The following is a 23,429-nucleotide window of genomic DNA, read 5'->3' on the forward strand; positions in this document are numbered from 1 at the left end:
AACAAAGAGTACATTTTTGTTGAAAAATCGATTTAAAAATTCATTTTTGCTATTTTTCGATTGTACAGGTTGTCCCTGAAAAAGTTACGGATTGTTAACCATTAGGCATGAGCCGCCACTGGCCTTCAGGACACACGTAATCATCCATTAAAAATTCATAATGTTCGAATGGATAATTTAGAAAATACAGGGTGTCCGCCGGGAAAATATACTACTTTCTTTATAATTGTGAATTAAATGAAAAAGAATGGATCTTATATTGATAAATGGGTGATTCCATTATAACTGTGATATTCAATGTCCTGTATTGTTTTTTTGTACTAGTCATTAATTAATAATCAATTAATAAAAATTTTGTGTTAATTGAATAATTCTTAAGATATTTAAACATTATTTTTATACAATATAACTTGCCACTTAAAGAAAACTTATACTACATCACTTGAATGTCAGTACTGTGTCATGTCCATTCCTAGAATTTACCGATAAATTATTAATTTTTTTTGTCGTAACAAATGATTTAAACTAATTACCTTATAAATTCTAATGTTTATGATCAAACTGAGGAAAATTGATGCACTTGTTGTTTAATATCTTAAGTTACCATGTCAGTACCGTGGATAAATGAGTCAGTACCGTGGAACTCAAAATCCGACATTTGTGTCTTGCTCGTGATACTTTGAAGTTGTAGTAAATTCCTCTTAGAGTTTTATTTTTACAGTAAAATAGATGAATAATATGCATAAAAAAGTTAGAAAAGTTAAATTTTAAAATCTTGAAATTTTGAATACAAAAAATCACAGTTAGAACGGAATCACCCAAATGTTTTAATTAATGTTGGCAATTATGTATGGTATACAATATCCGCCTCCGTTAGCCTCACAAATATGAGCACTTTTTTCATTACATTTTCACACATTTCACGCGGTTTTTAATTAGTTTCATCACGAACATTTTGTTTGAATTGCTACAGCGTTTCTAGTTTGTTTGCATAAGCCTTCCTTTTTAGATATCTTCACAAAAAGAAGTCCAGAGCAATCAAATCAGGTGACTGTGGAGGCCAATCAACATCATTTGTTGCAATAACTTGTTGTGGATAGAGGTCTGGCAGTAATTCCATTGTAATCGTAGCGTTATGCGATGTGGCGCCGTCTTGTTTATACCACATGTTAAAAAAGTCCAAAGGATGCTGTTGTGGCGTTAAAAAGTTTCATATCATGATATCGCTCCCCATTGACAGTTATCGTTACGCCGTTTTTAGTTTGAAAGAAGTAATGTCCAATGATTCCTCTTAACCAAATTGCATACCAGACTTTTAATGGATGCAAAGGTGTCGAATTGAGATTGAACACTTTCTTGAGCAGCAGTAATGTTTTCAGCCGATCTTGAAGTACGTTGTGGTCCATGCTTGGACCTATCAGCTACAGTTCCTCTTTCCTCGAAATCATTCACTACACGATAAATAGTGCGTCTTGTTTGCACGTTGTTTATCCCAAAAATTTCACGTAACTTTCTCATCATCACAGTAATAGATGATTGATTTTGATAAATTGTTTTAACGATTAAAACACGTTTGTTTGCCGAATATTCTCCCATAATAAATTTGTCATATCTCTACTTCACAACTGCCAAATATGAACACTAATGTTTACTAAAATGGCGGTAAAACAAAGTAGTATACCTTCCCGGCGGACACCCGGTATATTTAAATGAGTTTTCATTTCGGAACGTTAAAGGCATTTAACTCAGAAACGAGAAATGTGAGAATTTTTTTATGTCACAGCATTATAACTTCCGAACTTTTTGCATCAAGTCCTGGAACACCATGTATATATACTATTTACTTTTTTATTAGCTGTAGTTGACTAAGAATGATAAAATTTAACAATTATCATTTTAATGACTTGAATTCTAAAAGAAATCGTGTATCACGTTAAGGCATTACTAAAATATGTTTGATTTTTAATACGATTAACGGCTTTCTAAACTTGGACGAGAAAAAGAGTTCAACAGAAATAAAGATCGTAATTTCAAGGTGTGGACTATATTAATTTGGGCACTTTTAAATCGAGAAAGTTGCATTTTTCTACATTTGCATTGCATATAAAAAGGTGAAACATACCGTAAATTATGCCGTTCATGAAAATTAGAACAAACTAAAATTGCAATTAGTATTAATGAAGATTAATTAAACCAACTCATTTTATTACTGAAATTCCAAAATCGATTAGAACGGATGGTAAAGAAGGACATTGGAGAACGACATATGAAAATTATTACTCTTGAACTTGATACAAAAACAGGTTTCGATAGGTTTGTTCCAACCTGCTAGTCGGCACCGTTCTTGGAACGGTTATCGGAAGCTTTTATAGATATTTTCTGCACAATCTCCGGCTATGCATGGTTCTTGTAACAGTACTTGCTATCAATCAAGTATCGAAAGGACTGTCCTGGAAACTGTTCACAAACGATCCAAGTCGTACCGTCACCGTACCGAGGACGGTTTGTTGATGGGTTGGAACGAACCTAATGCAAATTTAAAAGAGTATTAGTGTGCGTTCACATTGACGATGCTCAAACGGTGACCGTCGTGCGATGCCGCGCGTTGTCCTGTTTAAATTGGTAAAGCGTCGTTTTAGTTATTTTCTAGCTTTCGAACCAAAAGGACGTAATAAATTTGGTATCCAAACGATTATTACTTATAGAAAGTACACGACTGCGAGGGCTAATTTTAAAGAAAAGCAAAAAAATACAAGGCGTTCATAAACTTAATAGAAATAGACTTTTTTATAGCGAATTCCATCACCTTTATCATGAACTTCGCACTGATCCAATAAGACTTTTTCAGTTTTTAAGAATGTCAATGGAAACGTTTGATTACATTACAATCAAGCATCGACTTCAAAAGAAAAAAACTATGCACTTCGACTCTATACTGAATAAAATATAAAAATGAGCGCACCACAAAGGCGATGCCGCTCAAAAAAACGAACAAGATCGAAGCTCAAACGACGTTGAGCGGTGGTCTTTTGCAATTCGAACACATTCATTTAAAGTCTATAGTCAGAAAGATTTTTTAACACCGCTTGAGCGTTGCCAAAGTGAACGCACACTTACCGCCTTTACCGCGATCAAAAAAAGAAGTGCATGTTGCTCTGGATATAATCGAATGTGTAACTAACAAAAATGATCTTATGAATCAATGACTGTACAACTAATATTTATGTTCTCGACTTACTATATACAGGGTGTTTCTAAATTTATTCGACAAAATTCAGGAGGTCATTGCTCGTATAAAGTTAAGATGGGTCCTTCTTTATAACAAAATTTCCTTAGCTCATCCCTTTCCGAGATATCACTTTTAAAAAACAAACAAAGTTCTGATCATTTTTGATATGTTTGTAGTCAGTATTTTCAAAAAAAAAAGAAAACACATTGTAGATTTGTTCAAAAGTGCATATTTTCATTATTTTGGATATCCTGCTGCAAATCATGTGTTTTGTGAATCGTTTTACTCCAGAGGTCATCATAAGAAAACGTTCACCTTCCATTTGGTTCACCAATGCTATGGAGAGAACCTAGTAATCATTAAAATGATTGTTACTCTCATGTTACGAAGACATTGGGATATAATCAAAAAAAGGAAGTATTATATACGTTCAAGTTACTAAGCCCTTATTATATTCGAACGATCTACCACTAGTTCAGGTTACCAAGGTAAAAATGAGATATTTCCTCCGATTTCTATGAACCTGCATCGCTTTGAAATTAGCTTGATTTACACTTATCTTCAAAATCTACCCTAGTCAATATGTGCTTATTACTATTAGGGGTGAAAACTAGCCCTTATTATAAAAAATCAATAAATTATAAGTATAAGTATTTAATGAGTAGAAAAATAGTTTTAAGGTTTAAATAAAAGTTGTTCAATCCTTTAATGTAGTATTTATAATTTTTCAATAATGCTTGATGTATTTCATCCCTTATAAAGCACCACCAGTTAATATAAAATTGAAAATTTATTATTAAATTAGTTTGTGGTAGCTTATTTATATTAAATTTTGTTTGTGTTCAACTCGAATATTTTGCATCTCAAACGTTCAATCCTTATAACATCCTTTATATCGAAAAAAATTGAAATGTAAAACATTCATAGACGTATTTATTCTTTTTGATGATTTATTTATATTAATGGACATTTTTTATCTGTTTTTACTTGAATATTTTGTATTTATAATCTTCAACCCCTATAAATCATCTCTATATCTCCAATGCATATTATTTAGTTTATTGGTTAATTTTCAAGCAAATTCGTCGCTCAAAACTTAGATTAATAGAGAATTTTATAACCTATAAGTTTATAAACGTTTTAAATTTCTTAAGCCCTCAAATTTTTGAAGAGCAACGTTTGAAGGGTTCGAAAATGGTATCAGTCATACGTTATGGTGCGATTTGTAAGATCATATCTCAGTTAATTTAGAAGTTACAAAAAATTTCAAAAAAGCAAAGTATTTGTTAAAAGAAATTCCAACTTTCTGTTTCTCAATTTTTATGTATATCCTATAGTTCTTAGAAACTGAAAATTTCATCGATGCAAGTTCATGGAAATCGGAGGAGACTTAGAGCTTAGACTACACATACAGTGTGTCCCGGTAATTCAAGTGCAAATATACTAGATGACAATGAAAGTGACGTTAACATTTACATCGATTACTAGTGATTCACAAGTTCCTACTTCAAAAGAATACTCCTCATTTAATTAACCAAGCCGAATTATATGATTTTATAAGAAATTTCCAATTACCAAAATATAAAGCAAAGCTTCTTGGTTTCCGCTTACAATAGAACTACTACCAAACACAAAAGTAGCGTTTTACAAAAACAGAAGTAAAGTTAACTCAGATTTTTCAAAAGAGAAGATGAGTTTTGTTGTTGTGCTGATATCCCGGGTCTTTTTGAAGCAATGAATCAAAAGGGTCGCCCGCAAAATGGGTCCTTAGGCCGGCCCTGTTCAGCTGCAATACAATTTTAAAATTCGGCGAATTCGCGTGGCGTCTTTCACATTTTTGATATAGCGAGCGTGCCTTTGCTGAACTTTTTATTATAGAAGTCGGTTTATTACACTATTTCTCTTAAATAATTTTTAGTAAAAGTCTACTTATTTATTTCTTGTATTACTTTTTGTTCTAGAACTTTGTAGAATTCTATTTGTGGTATACAAATAAGTTTATGTAGCGCAGTAAGTTAGTTTCAAATAAATAGTCGTAGTGAATAGAACGAATTAGTAAAGTGACATTTATAAGTGAATATAAATAGTGTATAGTGGGTAAATAAATTGAGAACGTAAGAGTGTGTTTATTAATTTACCCCACGAATAAAAAGAGTGTAAATAAATACGAAAAACGTTACATTACCAATAGGACACACAGGGAATTGTGAAGGGAACTACGAAACGTTGTGTATCTCTATCTCAATTCAATATAATATAAAGAACGCCGATGGAAAGTGTGCGGTGACCTTAAGGTCATCGGTATGTTATTGCAGGGTGGTTATACAAAATACTGTTGTTACATTTGTTTATGAATGGCCTCTTCGGAATGAAATCCAAAGCAGAACAACGAGCGACAGGAACCTAAAAGATCACATTTTGGGCTCATCATGTGTGTTGTCGGGGTTCGTTGCAAAATTTTGTTGTGTTTAAGAGGTATAAAATTTTTGTATGCTTTCAATTTGCCAATGGGGCGCCACTCAATTTTTTTAACAAATACAAATAGGTTGAGGTATCTTTAGGAATAAAGATGCTTGTTGAAAATAAAATACAATTATCTATATTACAGTATATTTGTTGGTCCACAACTCCGTAAAATTATGAAATATTCTATGTTTGAAAGCCTTTTATCTGTTAATGAAAAATTTGCTTGAAGCTCATTCAAACTAGTTGTGAAAAAATTTTTGGGAAATAAAGTGGAAATTACAAAAAAATTGTTACGGATTTATTGGAAAATTTTCATAAGATGGGAGTAAACATGTCATTAAAGATTCATTTTCTGCCCTCGCATCTGAGTTTTTTCCTTGAAAACTTAGGAAGTATAAGTGACGAACAAAGGGAACGTTTTTACGAAGATTTAAAGGTTTTCAAAGAACGACATCAAGGATTTTGGAATGAAAATATGTGTAGGATTACTATTGGTCTATTAACAGAAATTAATTCAAATTTTTTTAGTAATAATATCAACATTATGTTAAATAAAAAAAAGTTCCTTAAACCAGACGTGACAGTTTTTTTTTTATTTTTTCTGAATAATTCTACCTAAATGAATAACAAATTACAACTTTCAGATGGAGTATGAAAGCTCTGTGTTAGTGTTATCTACATCAATGCACATGATACTTTTAATACAAAGAGCAACCCCGTTGACGATCCGCAAATGACTTTCTTACTTTCTTAAATTAATGAGGTGCGCTGATCGTGAACGATTAGTTAAAAATATTTGATTAAAACAACTTATGAATGATTTGAAGTGTGCGTAAGTTTGAAACACCTTGTATACATTAATGAACAAAATAAGTCGTTTATAGTTGACAGCTGTAAGTCCACCTGCTCCGCATTTATAAAAATATCGTTAATCATTCTATTGTTCTTTTAAATTCGAAATATGTCGAAAATACTTTATCAAACAATCCGAGAATAACTGAAAATGCTTCACGTGTATTACTGGTATATTTCCGGTATAAACCAGAAGATGTCAGCACTTACGCAGCCATTTTGAACGTTCAGTTTCTGTGTGTTTGTTATAAGTGAGTAGTATAAGTTTTTTTTAAACTGAAAATATTCAATTTTTAAAAGCAATATGCGTACGAAAATTAAAGTGGAGTTATACACTGTGTATGGATACTCTGCACCAGAGGTGTCAAACTCAATTTTGCAGAGGGTCATAAATTAAATTTTCAATTCGTAGGTGGGCCAGATTGAAAATAACAAAAAAATAAACTGAATTATTATAACATTTTATTTATTAAATTATATAAGTATATAATATTCGATTATTAAAAATTATATCAAAGCTGACTTCTCTTGTTTTTGACAAGGTCATTGATGTCAGGTATCATATTCGTTATAGTTATTTTAAGAATTGATTGAAGATGTTCATTCGTAAGTCTTGTGCGATGTTTGTTCTTCTTTTGTTTCAAAATACTGTCCGATTGAAGATCCATCAACTCCATTTGCAAATGAACTGGTGCCTGTGAAGCTTTAAAATGAATGGATTGTTGAAAATTGGGAATTTCATTTAATTCATTTTGTGAAAGGTTTCAAAACGATTGTTGAATTCCGTAATCAAATTTTGGAGAAGTTGAGAATATTCATCCAATTTTTTTTGGTTTACTGTACGAAATGATTTTAAATGAGGGAAATGGTCAAAAGTTTGATTTTTTACCTGATTTTCCCACAGCCTCAGCGTTGTTTCAAAGGCTTCAATATATGAATACATTTGAGTGACAATCAGTCAAGTGTTTATTCATATCTACTCGTCGACCGAGACAACGAACTTCGGTGAACTAAGGGAACTCAGAAAACTTTTCGTTCAAATCTTGTAAAAATTGCCTGAACTGTCGGTGATTTAGACCTCTGCTCCTTATAAAATTATCTATTTTAATTATAGGTTGCATGGCATGGTCCATTTTTAAATATTTGGATGCCAATGATTCCTGATGAATTAAACAGTGAAATCCCACAAAATTCCCAGATGTTTTCTGTTTTCATTTAGTTACAACGCCCGAATGTTTGCCAGCGATGGCAGGAGCGCCATCCGAGGTTGTGCTGCTAAGTATATTCCAGTCGAGTTCATATTCTGCTATCAAATGCCCAGTTGCACAATAAATATCATTTGCTGTTGTAGTATCTTTTAAGGGAACGCACTTTAATAGTTCTTCTTTTTTTTTCAAAGTTACTATTAATATCTCGTATAAAAACAGCAAGTTGAGTTGTATCAACAGTATCAGTGCTCTCGTCAACAGCGAGTGAAAAGTTTGTAAATTCCTTAATTTTCTCGTTCAGTTGAAGAACCAAATTTTAAGATAAATCGTTTATGCCTGAAGCAACTTTCAACATACAGTCTTTAATAAAATTACCGTCAGTGAAAGGTTTTGATCTATTCGTGATTTCTAATGCAATAATAAAACTTCACTTCAGGGCATCTTTGCTATCTGTATTAGCATTGAAGTTCAGATTTTAAAGATGATAATGTGTCGATTCTTATTTTTTCAATGTAACAATTAAATTTTGACTAGCAACTGTTCGATTACAAATCAAACACATTGTTGCACCTTTCTCTTCTATGAAAAAATATGCAATTTTCCATTTAGACCAGAAAACTCTGCACTCATCATCAGCTCATCAACTTTTTTTTACGTTTTTGTGACATTATGCCATAATCGTAACAATTAAGGAACCCCCACCCAACAAATACATGCAATACTTTCATAATCACTACTTCGCAGTACAATTAAAATCCTTCTCCAACCGAATCATTTCGATTACTCGATTCAACTGATTCATGTCGCGTCGACGCACTCGCTTTATGTGGTTAAGGAAGGTTCCAGTCTAGACTCGAAGCGCGTGGAGGATATTCTCGACAAAATGAATAGGATATTTCCGCTTGTTGACAAGAGATGGCTTTCTCTATAGCTTGTCTAGGCACGCGCTGCCCTTGAAATTACTTAAATATCCGTAGACTCAAGAGTACGAGTATTTAAAACATCCGTAGAGCAATCGAATGAAGTTTAAAATCTCTAAAAAGCAAGATTCTTCTTTCTGTGACTCATTTTGATCGCGGGCCTTATTGATACGGTCTAGGGGCCCAAAGCGACCCGCGGGTCTTATCTTTAACATGACTGCTCTGCACCATCATTTACGACTGTAAGATTTTGGGCAGCTGAAATCAAACGTGGCCGTATCAGCTTGTTTGACGAGTATTCAAGACGACCAAAAACTACGACAATCAGTGAAAGAGTTCATCTAATGATACTGAAGACCGTTGAATTGAAGTTAGAAATATATAAGAGGCTATAAGGCTGAGGAAAATGAATAATGAATAAGGAATCTATTTGGAGAAGAACTAAGCAAAATAATAAGATCCAAAAGAATAGAGTGGCTGGGTCACATACAGAGAATACCAGATTTTATGCCAACAAAAATTATGGACGTAGAACAAGGTTGAATCAGAAAAAAAGGGAGACCAAGAAAAAGATGATACGCGGAGGTGATGGAAGACCTAATAGTGAGTGAAATTCAGGACTGGAAAACAAAAGCAAAAAAATAGGAAAGAATGTAAGAGCATCACTTCCAACTCTGGGCTTAAAAAGCCTGCGTGAAACACCTATATTGATGCATTTAAGGCAAAATGAGTCCGATTTTTGGGTCAATTTATAACTGTATTGAAACCTAGATTCACCATTACACTTCTGAAACGAAAAAGCAATCAATGCAGTGCATTGCGAAAGGCAAACCTGCTTTTGGGAAAAGCAGATGGTTTTATTGACCGGAAAAGTGATGACGACTGTTTTTTTTGTATAACAATGGGATTTTGTCAAAGACTATCTTCCCAAATTTGGAACAATAACACCCGCGTGAAGTTATCCACGGATTTCTCACATGAATATTTCTTCACAACATAACTGCACTTTGGCGAAAAAATATGAATAGAGCAGACATATAATGACACAACAGGTTAAATAATTTTACTACAAAAAATTGAAATGGATTAATTTTTGAGCACACGTTTTTGTACATAGTTCACTATTCTAAGCCGAAGATCCAAAAAATATGAAGAAATTAGTCAACTATTACAAAGTTCACCTAATTGGAAAGAAATTGTATTTTTTATAACACCAAAAAAATTCATAAACCTGGAACAAATTTATATTTAGATTCTATCTTCCGCACCACTTAAAAAAAAAGATAACGAGAGCTTACATTTATTTGTCACACGAAAATGTCCTCATTCGTTTTTGGCGTATTTTTTAAAATGTATTATTTCTTGTATTTTTGCCGTTCGCAGTATCCTGTGTGGAATTTCTCTAGGTATCTGAGAATTTTTGTAGTAGAAAACTTATAAAAAGCTTTATTCAATATCGAAATGCCTCTTCCAACAGTTAAAGAAAATTTGACAAAATTTTGGGTCTTTGATTTCAAAATGGACGAAGCGCGTCAGCACTAAAGCGTAAAATTTTATGAATTTTTTTGGCGTTATAAATAATTCTAACATCACAATTTTTGTTTCTTTGGTTTTTAATTAGATGGACCTTATCAGAGTTGGATATTTTTTTTATTCTTTGGTTCTTCGATTTAGAATCGTGAAATGTGTACAAAAACACGTGTTTAATCTTCAATTTTTGGTAGTAAAATTATATAGCCTGCTATAATGCCATTATATGTCTCGTTTATTTACATTTTTTCGTGGAAGTTTAGTTTTTTTGTAAAAAAAATGTTCGTGGTAGAAATCTAAATCTACCATTCGTGGATAACTTCACACGGGTAACAATAAGAGGCGATAATGATAAAGAAAACAGAGGAATTGTAAAAGAAACCTTTCCTAACCTTAAACCCGGAACCGCACATTAAGGCCAATGTTGGCGCCAACGTTAGTCTATGTTGGCGGTATTATTTTTAAAAGCATCCAGGCATTGGAAGTTATTGAAGCCAAGCTCAGTTAGCTCCAAGCAGAGCCATAAAACTGGTTTCGCTTGATAAAGCTTCAAAAACAGTAAAACGTTTTCATTTGACCATATCTCCTGAAGTGACATTATTTACTTAAAAAAATAATTCGCAGACTAAACAAGTTAAGACAATTTATTATTATTGGACGAGCGTAGTTGGCGCCAACATTGGCCCCAATGTGCGGTGCCGGCCTAATGGATAGATTTTGATCAGAGCTAAAAGCACCGCTGGAAAAAGTGTATAAACTTAAAAATCCGTGGAAAACTTCTCATGGGTAACAATAAGAGAGAGTAAAAGAAAACACCACATTTGAAAGAAAACCAAGTACTTTTCTATCAGAGCAACGTATCTTCTTACATTTCGGTAAACGGTAAATTTAATTCTGAATTGATTACCAACCACCGTATTCGCTGGATCTGGTTTGCATCTAAAACATTGCTGAAAAGAGTGTATAGACTTATAAAGAGACTATATTGAAAAATTATTAGGAAAAAAAATGACGTGTTTCATGGTAAGGTCGGAAGCTTTTCAGACTACCCACGTAATTTTATATTTTATATATTTTTAAGACAAGTTTATTACTTTTTTATAAAAACTTTTCGCGCCACGCTCTGTATAATTGATTAATTAGATCCGAAAACCGTTTATTGTTAAGCTCATACGATTAGAATCCTTCATGTAACCAGTAAGGATGGACCGATTAGCGAATTAATTGGATTAGGTATTTAATTAGATTATTTTGGGTTTAGAAATGTCTGTAAAAGTGTTTGAAACAATGATCATTCAGGTCTTCCCGATTTCTTCGTTCTTTATAACCTCCTTATCCTTAAACCGATGGTGATAATCACACTATACATTACTACCACTTCACCTACACAATTATACTGATCGGCGTTTCAAAAAATAAATTTTCGTCTTCAGAGACCAAATCAGATGTGAATAATATATCAAAATGAAGAGCTACTAATTCATAGATACACACACACACAATAAATGGAAAATTAGGTGCTAATTAAGTGTCATATTACGAAATTTTATGATGTGCAAGTTTTTGAAAAATTGGCTATTCTACTAACTTTAGAAAAGATTATAGACGCTTTTGGCTTCGCAAGAGCGTGTACAACTCGCCAATAACTGCTGAGAAAATTCGGGAAAATCATTTTTTTCGAGACGTCTCCGAAAAATTCATTCTCTCGGTAGCGTTTAATTAGCATTAGTCGAGTTGGGACTGACCAAGAAGATTTTAGTTAGCATAATACAAATTCTGAGCAGAGTGCAGACGAGGAGGAGAAAGAGATGACCTAAAATCAGGAAGTAGTATTTTTTTATTCGAGAAAAAATAAAATTAAATGGGTAACCGAATGAAGGACAAAAAAATATATTACCCATTTAGTCATTACAAACGTCCCCAAGATTGCAGAAAAACAGATGGGGACGATATCTTTATGGCCTACTTATGTTAGCTGGAGTTTATAGAGGAGCTCACACTAATTTGAAAGATCCATGGGGCCGCGATGGACCAGAAGTATTCAGATTGGCAATGTCTCTCCAGAGGTTCAGTTACCTATTGAAAGGCATCTAAGGTTTGATGATATTCGCGATTGGTCAAACAGAGCCGCATCAGACAAATTAGCACCTGTGAGGGAGATTTCCGAGGTCCTCTGTACAAAATTTCAAGAAGTGTACTCTCTCTCTCTCTCTGAGTATGTGACCATTGATAAACAACTCATACCTTTTAGAGGTCGAGTTGGGTTTAGGCAATATATTCCCAATAATCCGAAATCTTATGAGATCAAAGTTTTTGCCCTTGTTGATGCTCGGACTTTTTATTTACATAAATATGAAATGTGTGCTGAGACTCAAAAACCAGAACAGTACAACCTCGCAAATTCCCCCACGGACATAGTTTTAAGACTTGTTGAACCAATTTAGCAATTCTGGTCGTAATATTACCAAACACAATTGTTACTCAAGTTACAATTTGGCTGAAAAATTGTCGAGACATTGCGAAAAAATGAGGAAGAGATTCCAATTTTCGAAAACAAACCCGTTAAAACCTCCATTTTTTGTTTCACCCCAAATTTTATATTAGATTCTTATGAACCAAAAGAAAATAAATATATCGGTAATATTTATATCAAGTCTGCATCACCGGCAATCAATAGAGGACTCTGAGGATGCCAAAAAAACAGAAATAATAACATTTTACAATGAAGGGTGGAGTAGATACCAATGAATAATTCTGCGCTAATTATTCAGTTGGTAGAAAAACCAACAGGTGGCCATTAGCTACATTTTATCATTTATTAAATGTTGCTGGAATAAATTCATTTATTGTATATAAAGAGAATAAACGGCCCATTTTCCCGGAGTTCAAGTTGAAAAGGAGAATTTTCCTCAGCAATTGATGAAGAGGTCTATTATCAAGCGCTCTCAGAGCTCCGTCATTCCAAAATCTCTAAAAACAAAATTCAAATTTTATTTAGAAGAAAATGGGATTGTAGCACTTCCCCTTGAAACACCTAACACTAATCCCAAATCCCAAAAACGGAAGAGATGCTATATCTGCCCTAGCATCAAAGGCACAAAAAAACTCTACTACTCTAATATTTTTTCTCATTGTAAAAATGACTAATAATATCATGCTTCGACAATATATGACTTTCATTGTATCCAGTGTGAAAGCTAATCTTGTGACCAAAGTTTTTCCAACTATTTAGTCACTAATACAGTTGTTTGTTCATTTAATTTTTTTTCCATGGCACAAAAAGTATTTTTTAATGATTTTGTATTTTCCAAAAAGTGTTATATTAATCTTTATATATGTTTTAAAAACACTTTTGTAATGGATCACACACGACCCGAGGTAACCAAGTAAATTTTCTATACATATATTTTAGTATTGTTTCATTCCAATTGTTGATTTTATATTGAAAAAGAAACATATTTTATTTTTAAAAGCCAATAATATTGTTTAATGCTAATTTTTACACTTCATATTTTGAAGTTGTGTCATATTGACCCGTCACAAGTTACAGTCTTCATTTGACGAACTGAAAAGAATGATAGTCGATTTGTAAGACTCTTGAATAAGAAGATATATAAATCCCAAATAGAAAATAATCATATAATTTAGTGTTTTGTATGAAAATATGTAGATCAGATTGTACGAAAATTGTATTAGAAATTTCTAGACGTACTAGACGTACTACACTGCCTTCTAAAACAGTTTCGATGGAATGCTTGGGATTTGTTGATTTTATAACCGGGATAAGGGCTGAATCCGTTCAGTTGAAGCTTCGCTACGGTCGGCACTACAGATTAACTGATTAAATGATTTGTCCAGTCCTTACTTTAGCGAGCAATAGTGTTTAATTAGTATCCTGAAATTGAGAAGGAGGAGAGATGAACCTTGTCCTCGCCCACTATCGTTAATTCAGAAAAGCTGTGAAAAAACAAGTGACCTATGACAAAGTCGAGAAGACCTATGGATTGGAACGACTACAGTTGTCAAAAATCACCTAGGCTTGACTGCATAACCGAGTGATGCACAAAAAGTAGCCAGAGTGATGATAACGGATGTAGGAAAAGCATTGAGGGTGATGCAATCGATGGTTTAGTACTTAGAAGGGTCACTGCCTCCTACAAAATTCGACGTTCGACGTTTGGAAAAAAAACCGGTGGTTGCGCTCTGCTAGAAAAGAAATTATTTAAGTGTGAATACACGTTATTTGAATTCCATCGAAAAAAAGTGAAGATCTATGGAAATTTGCGTTATAGCTGAGTTTTAACTACGAATTAATACTTTTGGATAAAAAAGGTTAGAATCTATTGCGTGATAGGATAAATTATTCCTTTTTTCAGTTCTACAAAAATGCTTTGAAGATTTGGCATTATGTTTGATGCGAACACACTGTACATTGTTTCGCATATTGGAGTTAACCTATCAGGTTTTATTATTAAAAAAATTCCAGAAACATCTCTTTTTCGCCCAGTTGTCACACCCTGCTGTGCAATATTGTACAGTGTAATCTGGGAAGTATTTGTCAAAAACATTTTTCCAGAATAGCATCTTTCTGGACATTTTTCGACTACAAAGTCGGTTAAAACAGTTAAAATCACTTTTTGAGCATCTGTTGATAGATGTTGCCGTCTCTTTTCAACTGTTTTCCCTTTCCCTGTGCTAAGCTCTAGTAGAACGTTTACCGAATCTGCAGATCGACTTTTTGACGATTAATCTTGAAGCTACGATCGCCACATACTGTATTGTTCATAAAACGTTTATTCAAGAATAATTTGACCTTTAATACATCGCACACTTCCTCAGCTTACAACTAATTACTGACTGTGAATCCAAAGCCCTTCTAAAAGTATCTATTTGATGATTATAGAAAAAATATTTCGAATTATGTATATTTTATTATTTACGTTCATCACTTTCTCAGTATTATTCCATCTAGTAACCGGTTTTATCTAGGAATTCCGAGAGATCAATTTTTTGTGTAATATTGTTTATCTATACTTTGAAATGATTCACTGATTCTGAAAAGTGAATATTGTAATGCGACCCTAGACAAGTTGTTTACTATTTAGTTCGCAGTGGGGCATCTCTTTTCGTATAGATAAGATTTTTGCTATTTGAAGACCAATATTATACCAAATCAATTATTTAATTATTATGAATAAATATGTTTTAATGATCAGTAGCATTGTTTGCTTCTTACTTTACAGGTAAATTATGTTCTCTAGATATCTCTTAACACCTACATATTACAATAATAAACAGTATAAGTTTCCTCACTTTACTTATTAGTGTCTCTTTGTATAGTCCATTTTAAATAATTGATTTAGAAGGAACAAGTTACTTTACTTAGGGGAACATTGTTAATGCATATCTCTCCTAAATTATTCCATTATTGTATTATTTTTGGAGTTTAGAATGATGTGTCCAAGAATGTGGTAAGTTAGCTTACACCATTATTTTGCAGGTGCTTAACGGTTTTTAGTAATTTTACATAGTAAACATCATCAACTAACCTTTTGATAAAGAACAATAACCTTCTAAAGAAAGAATATACTTTTACGGTATTTTAAGTCACTTAAAGGAAATACGGTTATTATAGAAAAATTGTCAGTGTTCTCAGATCTATTACATTGTTTGTCAATGGCAAGTTTAAGGTATACAACCTTGGAAAAAACGGTAATTAAGCAAAGATGACAATGCGAACCTAATTTTTAGAATATTTAGAAGCATCTTCAATATGTAAATATATATTACTATAACTATTATTTGTGATATCTGCTATAAAAAACGTGTCTAATGTCAAAACTGAAATTTGATAATTTTTATTACTGTAAAACGTTAACAGACCATCAAAAATTATTTTTATTACAGGACAACACCTAAATATATATATATAAATGAATTACTGTTAGTAATTCGCTAAAACTCGAGACGGCTGGATCGATTTGGCTAATTTTGGTCTTGAATTATTTGTGGAAGTCCAGAGAAGGTTTAAAAGGTGAATAAATATGAAAACGTTCGAAATTAAATAAAAACAATTTTGTTGTTGTAGATGTTTTGTCAAAATTAAATTTCTGAACGCAACTATATATTTGACATTTAACAATCAACTAATAAGTCGATCCATCTTCTATGTCGATCGGTACCTAAGACACAGAAGGCATCCTTCTATCTTTGTGGTTGACGATCGCCGCGATGATCCTTTGTGATAGTGACAGTTTACTGCTGACATGCGAGTATTTTTGGGACAAGCTGAAACTGCAATGTGTTTACGAAGTAGTTGTTAGACATTGGAAATAATAAATTCACACTGGATACCTCGCCCGGATTCATAACATTAACTATAGATTTCTGTCAGATCACAGACTCAAAAGAGAAGCTGATTCAGCGTGTTTTCTCGGATATAGCGCAACAGTTCAATAACCATAATTGGCTGGGAGAACGAGAAATATTGGCGGCGGAAAATAAAGTGTCGAGGGTCTCAATGCGACCATTCAGAATTTTCTTCCGGGACAGTTGTTTTTCTTCGAATCGGTGGAAACCGTTATGAACCAGCATAACGTAGTCAAATATCCCACGGAGTTTTTAAATACTTTGGAATTGCCTGGATTACCACCTCACAATTCGCAGTTAAGAGTAGGATTAGTTGTCATCATGCTGCGTAACATTAATCAACTGTGCAATGGAACAAGACTGGCCGTAGAAAAGGTGATGAATAACGTCATTGAGGCAACAATCATGAAGGGAAAATACAAAGGAGAGTATGTCTTGATATACCGATGATTCCAACGTTAAGCGTTCACAATTTCCGGTATGTGTGGCCTTTATGATGACCATAAATAAATCGCAAGGCCAATTGGAAGCTTGCGGAATCAACTTGGAATTTCCTCAATTCGCGGGCATGGACAAAATTATACGTCACGTGTTCGAACGTTGGAAAACCGTCATCTATGTTTATTTACTGAGCAATTCTTTTATTTGTTTTAATAAAAAAAGTATTCCTTTTATTTGTTTTGAGTTTATTTTATACAAAAGATTAGGTCTTCTATTATTGATTGAGGCAGTACAAAGTCTGCCGGGTCAGCTAGTAAAAAAATAAAATCAACAAACTTTTACTACTTTTAGCTTACTAATATCAATAGAGACTTATTTTTTGCATATTTGTATATGAAGGTACTTAATAAGTTCCACTAATACAATTGACAATATGTTAAACTTGTATTTGACAAAGAAAGGTTATTTGGATTATTCTTCTGCATCAAACACTGTTTTGGTTACAAAACCTATATGTCTATTGCATGTGGAATTTGCAGCCACAAGTATCTTTTTTGACCTATTAACTTTGTGTTATAATTCAAAGATATTGGTATCCCTCTCCACTCATCATAAGGCTCAAGTTCAGTATGACTCTTTTGTCTTTAATCTACAATTTATATCTGTGAGTACAAGTTATAATGAATGACTTAAGGGAGTAAATAAATCTGACATCCACACTTAAACGAGTAGGTGATGATTTATTTCACAATTGTTAATTAACACAACACTATATACCACAACCATACATACAGGTCTGGAAACGAGGATAGTGGAGTGGGTTAATTCCGTGGGCGCTAATTACCTCACTCTGTCGCCGCCAGGTCGGCGTTGTAATCAGGAGTCGGTGTCAAATTGTGTTAACGTAATAATAATTATTTCTATAAGCAAAGTATTGTTATAAATAAAAGTAACAGTGCCCCACCCACGTCCATCTCTAGCAACTCTAGATAGCAGCGCAGCACTATGGCTATTAGAAATTCTTAGAATCTGACAATAAGAGAACCAAGTCGCTTTATAGAAATAAAGACCTGTATGTAAGACCATGCTATGGTGCTATTATCTAGACCAGCTCAGTTGGGAGTAATTGTTAAATATTATATTGTCTATTCAGGTTTTTCAGTGGCTCATAAATCTCACTTTTAACTACACTGTTTTAACACCGTTAACTACATGTTTCTTTGGCATGTAAGGTGGGTGGGTTTCGTTTCATTGACTTTTATTTTCCAGTATCTCAACCACCATTGAATTTTGTTCAAGTTGTATAAATTGTGGAGACTGTTACATTTACATATGAAATAAACAAATTGGCATATTAATATTAGATTTCATATGTCCGAAGATATAGGTTTAACTAAAATTATTATTGTAATGTATTTATTCAATTTAAACTATACAGCTGATACAAACTAATGTAAAATGTAAGCTAAAAATAAGATTATAGAAACATTTTTTTGTCAATGATTTTTTGTGTAAAACCTACAAATCATCATGCTCGCTAACCCTCTGGCTTTAAACAAAAATTACTATACAAATCTCTATTTCACACACACACACACACAACAGTCCCTTTAAATTTTCACCACTTCGATACCCAATAGTAAGCAAGGAGTCGATTTTATGACAATATTAATATCAAACATAAATAAAAGGTTAGAGGTTGACAAACTGCAAGATCCTCTCAACAACTTTAACAAGTGCGAGCATAGAAAATTAAGCAGCAAACCATCTAAAACCAAAATAATGCAGATAATCATTCTAGCCTAAGATTATCCAAAAATAGATACCTACCCCACTCAATCCTTTTATACTTAACAAAAAATAGTCTCTAACCTGATTGTTCAAATAAAATTTATTTCTGATCTAAAGATCATCCGATTTTATATATTAAAATTAGTCAGTTATATAATTTGCAAAATATGTAACAATGAGAATACCTAAAGAGGAACTAATTATTCACTTCATATCTATTGCATGCAAGTCACATACTTTTACTACCATTATTACTTGTTTCAAAGTTTCACATAACAATGCTCGTTCAAACCCTAGACAAATTAATTTCTAATATAATTTGATGCGCTCTTCACTTATCAGAACTTGCAAAATGTAGATATTCTTTTCTCATTATTTTCATTTGTAGAGCTTGGAAAAATATTGTATTGGTTAATGTTTAGAGCAACATAGCTATTTTCCTGGTTAAATTAGACAAAATTTATTTAGTTTGCACTTATTGTTATTGAAGTATAAAATTATCTGGATCAATCATAATTTAATTACTCTTCAAATTATTAAAAAGTTCAATCTAATGAAGTTGTTTTCTATTATTTCACATTATAAATGTTAGAAAATATATAATGGTTACAGTAAGATATTCAACTTTTTGGTAAATACTTACTGATTTAACACATTTTCTATATATGAAATATGTGCAAGTATTTATAAATATTTTTTTTGACAAAATACATTCTTTTCAATGAATTTTATCTCGAGTTTTAGTGTTCCAACTGTATTCAACAAGAAAAATGTAAAGTGGTTAACCTCCTTACGTACAAGAACTATGAGTCATCAACTACTCCGAGCTTACCTTTGTTAAAAGGTAAGTAATTAATAATGAAAGACACGTTTATTGTTTTTCAACTTTACTTACCTGTGATTATATAAAAAAACGTTTTTGAATAATCCACGAACTCCATTGTGTCCGTCCACTTTTAATGTTTAAATGAAAATTGGTAGATGGAAGTTATAAAGCTTATTGGCATTGTTTATTAAATTTCAGTCACTAGTACACATATTTTAAATAAACGGAAAATAAACATCAAAACAAAACGACAAAGCGAGCCACTATACAACACCGTCTAACTACCACCTGTAAATTGTCCAAAAATGTATTTGCTTTGGTCTGTCAAAAATCTCAATTATGCGCATGAAACTTTTGCGCAGTCTTGCCCTTCAGCGTCAAGAGATGCAACACAAATTACAGCAACTTGTTTAAATAATTTATTTGGTTTTTTTAATTTTCAGTTGTCAGAAATTGATAATAATGCTTGACGATTACATTATTCCTGAAAATAATTTTAATTATTGGTATACCTATGTTTTTATGAATATCGTCACAATTCACTCGCAAAACTTGAAGTTAAACAAATACTTTGATTTTGTTTAAAATTTTCAACAGTTTCACTAAAACATTTATATTTCTTTATTAGTACATATTATAAAGCCAAAGTTTCTTGATTTATTTGAATACACCACTTTTTATACATTGTTGGTTTGAAATGTAAAATTATTTACTTTTTATATAGGCCATCAACAGAGATATTTCAGAAACTATGAACCGAGGTCAGGCAGATCATCTCGCAGTTGATTGTGGGTCCTAGATGTGGTTGATCTATAGATCCTAACCACGATCAGACAACCAAGGTAGCGGTGTGGGTTCAAGTCACGGGTACTAAATAAACTTACTCTGTGGCCGCCAGGCCAGCGTTGTGATCAAGAGATGGTGTCAAATTGTGTTAACCTAATAATTATTTCTATGAGCAATTAATTGTTATAAATAAAAGTAGTTAATTTGTAACGTAATTACATAAAAGTGCTTAATTAAGAACAAATAATAATAGTTGCAAAAATGCTGTCAAAATTTTCATGTCTACCCTACCCCATGGTCTTGCATGTAACCATGATGTAAAGATTACATCAAGCATGTAACCGTGTTCTAACCACGTCCTTCTCTAGTATTTCTAGATAGAAGCGCCGCGCCATGGCTATTTCAAACACTTAGAATCCGAACAAGAGAACCAAGCCTCTATATAGAAATTTGATTTGATTTCCAGATCTCTATGTAGGACTGTGATCCTAGGCCAGAACTATATTTTGATCAGTTTCCGAACGTTTCGTTCGATATCCGGCGGATATTTCTAATTGAAAACATGTTTTACAAGAACTTTTGATATCTATTACGTTTTTCTACGTTAATTCTCCATAATATTTAATTAGCTCTATTATAGATGTTTAATAATTGTTATTGAGCAGTTATCAATGATTTACCCATTCACATAGATTTTGCACTAAAGTTTAATACTAATAAGCTATTTTTATGCTGAAATACTGAGAAAATATATGAGACAAACCTCAGTAACCTATCAATTACACTGACCATGGGAATTAATAGTAAACAGCCATTTAAGGGGAATAAATCATTTTTAAGAGTTTAAAAAACCGGTAATAAATGGTCGTCAGCTGATCGCATTTATCCACTGGTCTACCAGGGTAGAAATGTTCAAATCATATGAATAATGAACGTGGGTTATTTTTTGAACATTCAGAACGTGATTGGGTTTCCGAAAAGTCCTAATAAAACACCAAACCGTTACCAATGTTTCTGCTGGTCTATGATGATTTGTGATAACTTTTACAGGCTCTACCCAATTCAGATGACCTCAGTTTTGATTCAAGTGAATAATAATAAATCCATGTTAAGCATCATAAACCATGCTCTGAACCATTAATTCATTATTAAGGATTGCGACAATAATTTGTAAAATGATTTAACACTATATACTGCAGTATTCTTAATGATTTTCATGACTTATTTGTTCTCTGGGAGACTGCGTTTTAGAATAACTTTATCTTAAGCATAATTAGTACTCGTTTGCTCATTTCGAAATTCCATATACCAGTCAATGGTGGTCAATTTTCCTGGAAATTATTGTAGTATTTTTCAAGCTAAGCCTTTAATTATTTTAAAAAATTCTAAGACCAAATTATTAGAAGAAATATACTTTGACAGATGTTACTTGTAAGATGGTATTCAAAGAAAAAAATTAAAGGTTATTTCTGGATACCTCTATCAAAAGGACTATTAATCAATAGGATAGGTATTGTTAATTCATACCTAAATACATAATGATATTATCATTAATTAAGACAATACTGGAGGTTATATAATGAACTGACATTGATTGTAATGTTTGAATTGAAATATAAATATGGAAGATGTGCAAAGTTAGAAAAATATAAGGAAACAGGTTAAAAAAAGTCAAATTAAATAAAATTCTAGTTTAACTAAAGGATTAGTGTACATGTATGATAACTTTTGTCAATAGACAACCAAGAGAAAAAAACTTCACAACAACCATCAAATAACAATGGACAGGTTAAAAGGTCTTAGGGAAAGTCTAATTACAAGAATACTTTACAGTATTTTTCAATGAATGCATTTATGGAAATAACAAAAGTTTAGTCCATACTAAAGTAATCTTGCCAGACTGAGAATTTTCACTGTCTCCAATGTTACGAAATTTAATTTTGAATTAAAAATTCTACAAATGGAGTGAACTTTGTATAATGTTTTTATATTTTTTATTTTATATTTTCAAATTCAATTATGTCAGATAGGATTATACTTTGAATTATATCATATTACTAGTAGATTCAATATTAATTAGAAGAAAACTACATTTTGTAAAATTGTTTACTGAATAGCTTGAATTACCAATAAAATTAGTTCAATACTTTCAAATTATTACTGCTAAAAATAGGAGTGAAAAAAATTGAGTCCCTCTCATAAATTGTTTATTGTTAACCTACATAATAACAAAAAATAATTTATTTGAGAGGAATAAACCTAGAACTGTGGGTAGCACCAATACCTGGTCTACCATGTTTAACAGGCTTGTAAGTTAAAGAGAATTCACCAAGATAATGTCCAATCATTTCAGGTTTAATTTCAACCTGTGTAAAGGCTTTACCATTGTAAACACCTACAATCGAGCCAACCATTTCTGGGACGATGATCATGTTGCGTAAATGAGTTTTAACAATTTCTGGCTTTTCTAATGGAGGAGCTTCCTTCTTTGCTTTGCGCAATTTTTTAACCAAAGCCATAGGTTTGCGCTTCAAACCTCTCGTGAAACGCCTTCTAGCACGACAATGCATCAATTCCATTAATTGTTCGCTAGAAAGATATATTTAAATTTTTATCTAGTTTAGAAATATTTTATTTTCTACTTACTTTGGCATATCTAATAACTGGTCCAAATCTACACCACGGAAGGTGAACTTTTTGAAAGTTCTCTTCTTTTTAACTTGCTCTTCAACCTAAAATAATTAAATACATTTATAAATAAGTATATATACCGTAATGTTAATATTTTATTAAAAACTTTAATATGTCCGAAAATTGAATACATACTTTGTCAGCCATGATGTAAGATTAACAAATTTATATATTTAATAGTAAAAAGTTCGGTGATGGGCTAAAACCCTGTGGATTTTTAAAAATTTTACGAACTAACAGCAATTGCCATTAAGTTGGTGACAGAAAGATTGTTGCATCAAAGCTACCAACTAGTCTGAAACTTTTTGTTAACTGTTGGA

The 23,429-nt window shown here is 32.3% G+C and overlaps 2 protein-coding genes across 2 annotated transcripts in view; both read right to left on the bottom strand.

The window, feature by feature from the left end:
* LOC130902030 (protein crumbs) overlaps positions 1-19,955 on the bottom strand; it is a 90,248-nt gene extending 70,293 nt beyond the window's left edge. Inside the window, exon 1 of the mRNA XM_057813830.1 lies at positions 19,702-19,955. Coding sequence (XP_057669813.1) covers positions 19,702-19,747 — 46 coding nt within the window. The 5' untranslated portion in view covers positions 19,748-19,955. The remainder of the gene's footprint in view (positions 1-19,701) is intronic.
* A 2,653-nt stretch (positions 19,956-22,608) lies between these two features.
* LOC130900806 (40S ribosomal protein S15) lies at positions 22,609-23,428 on the bottom strand. The gene is made up of 3 exons (XM_057811684.1): positions 23,245-23,428; positions 23,065-23,150; positions 22,609-23,007 (listed from the first exon to the last, which is right to left on the bottom strand). Exons 1-3 carry the CDS (start codon positions 23,254-23,256, stop codon positions 22,659-22,661), a joined length of 447 nt encoding a protein of 148 aa, XP_057667667.1. The 5' UTR covers positions 23,257-23,428; the 3' UTR covers positions 22,609-22,658.
* Between the last annotated feature and the right edge of the window lies 1 nt (position 23,429).

Source organism: Diorhabda carinulata, chromosome X, assembly GCF_026250575.1.
Source record: "Diorhabda carinulata isolate Delta chromosome X, icDioCari1.1, whole genome shotgun sequence".
In the NCBI taxonomy this organism is placed as follows: domain Eukaryota; kingdom Metazoa; phylum Arthropoda; class Insecta; order Coleoptera; family Chrysomelidae; genus Diorhabda; species Diorhabda carinulata.